At 42.4% G+C, this 1742-nt stretch overlaps 1 protein-coding gene across 1 annotated transcript; it reads left to right on the top strand.

Annotated features, from left to right (window-relative positions):
- Nucleotides 1-283: 283 nt before the first annotated feature.
- Nucleotides 284-1378, top strand: Tdpoz1-ps10 (TD and POZ domain containing 1, pseudogene 10). The gene has a single exon (XM_063282778.1). The coding sequence runs from the start codon at nt 284-286 to the stop codon at nt 1376-1378; it is 1095 nt and encodes a 364-aa protein (XP_063138848.1).
- Nucleotides 1379-1742: the final 364 nt, after the last annotated feature.

The following is a 1742-nucleotide window of genomic DNA, read 5'->3' as shown; positions in this document are numbered from 1 at the left end:
GAGAGAGAGAGAGAGAGAGAGAGAGAGAGAGAGAGATATTTAACAGTCATAGTGGTCTGTTTTATCTTTGGTAGAACAAATATGAAAACCTACAGAACCTACATAGAAATAGACATTTCCAAGTATATAAAAGGGGAAATTTAGCAGAAAATGAAAATAAAATCTAAATCCATCTATCTAAATCTGTCTAAATTATATCTATAATTGTATCTTACAGAGGAAAGAGTAAATTCTATTACTTTCTTTCAGATCAATTTTAACCTCCAAACTACCTCCAGAAGACATGTCAGGGGACCTGGAAGCCAAGATCTGTGGCTACACACATATCAGTGTTCAGAGATTCTGCTACAAGTGGACCATTAGCAACTTTTCATTTTGCATGGATGGAATTCGGGAAAATATTACAAGCCCAGTGTTCTCATTAGAGGGCAATGAAGAAGTACAATGGTTTTTGAGAATATTCCCAAATGGTGTTGATGAAGAAAGCGAAGATTACTTGTCTGTTTCCGTGGGTTTGTACAGTTGTCCAAAGAGCCCAGTTTTGGCAAAGGTGCAGTTCTGGATCATAAATGCCCAAGGAGAGAAACATCAAATCAAAGAGATCCCAAATATTTTAAGCTTTAGTCCAAAACAACAATGGGGATTGAGAAAGTTCATCCTTCGAGATTTCCTCCTCTCCCTTAGGCATTGGCTTCTCCCTGAAAACCAGCTCATCCTGTGTTGTAAGGTGTCCATAGTAGGACCCTCCTTTAGCACTCCTGGACATAACATGACACCTGCAAACAAGGATCCAAGGCAGAAGTTGGCTGATGACATAGGAGAGCTGTGGGAAAATTCCCTCTTCACAGACTGCAGCCTGGTGGTAGCTGGCCAGGAATTCAGAGCTCACAAGGCCATTCTAGCAGCTCGCTCTCCAGTTTTCAGAGCCATGTTTGAACATGAATTGCTGGAGAGCCTAACAAACCGCGTTGAGATCCATGACATTCATCTGCAAGTCTTTAAGGAAATGATGGCCTTCATTTACACAGGGAAGGCACCACACCTCCACAGCCACTCAATGGCCACTGATTTGTTGGCAGCTGCTGACATGTATGACCTGCAGGACTTGAAGGTCATGTGTGAGGATTCCCTGTGCAGGAACCTCTCTGTGAAGTATGCTATACCAACTCTGATCCTGGCTGACCTCCACAGCACAGAGCACCTGAAGACTAGGGTCATGGATTTCATTATACTTCATGCTTCTGAAGTCTCTAAGACCTTGGAGTGGAAGTCAATGGTGGAGTCACATCCCCACTTGGTGGAGGAAGCTTTTCTCTCCCTGGCTTCTATACAGTATTTTTCCTCGGAGCCTTCACTCAAACACCTAAAGATATTTTAGGAGCTTGACAGATATGACCGACACCTGGCTTCTAACAGCTACAAATAGTGTTTTTAACAATGACTTCTGTTTAGATTACAGTTTTGCTGGAACATTTACAGTGAATCTGGGGCAAGGTAGCATGATGGCTATGGATTTCATACAGCTGTAATATTTCAAAATGGTGTGTAGGGAAAGGGCAGCACTAGGGTCTTGGACATTCTACCTGACATCTATCCTGTTGATGTTGTCTTATTCTTGTCTGATGTCTTGGAACTGGCATTCAACTGGCCTGAAGCAGAGCCTACCTGACTTTCTTTGGAGAAACCTGTTTGCATTGGACTGAACAGAATAGCTGACCTAACATATGCATTAACTGACATGT

This window comes from Rattus norvegicus, chromosome 2 (assembly GCF_036323735.1).
Source record: "Rattus norvegicus strain BN/NHsdMcwi chromosome 2, GRCr8, whole genome shotgun sequence".
Classification (NCBI taxonomy): Eukaryota; Metazoa; Chordata; class Mammalia; order Rodentia; family Muridae; genus Rattus; species Rattus norvegicus.
This window is presented reverse-complemented; position numbering and strand designations above follow the sequence as displayed.

What these genes read in the sequence shown, in the direction of transcription:
- Tdpoz1-ps10 (XM_063282778.1), top strand. Translation starts at nt 284, where the DNA reads ATGTCAGGGGACCTGGAAGCCAAGATCTGTGGCTACACACATATCAGT.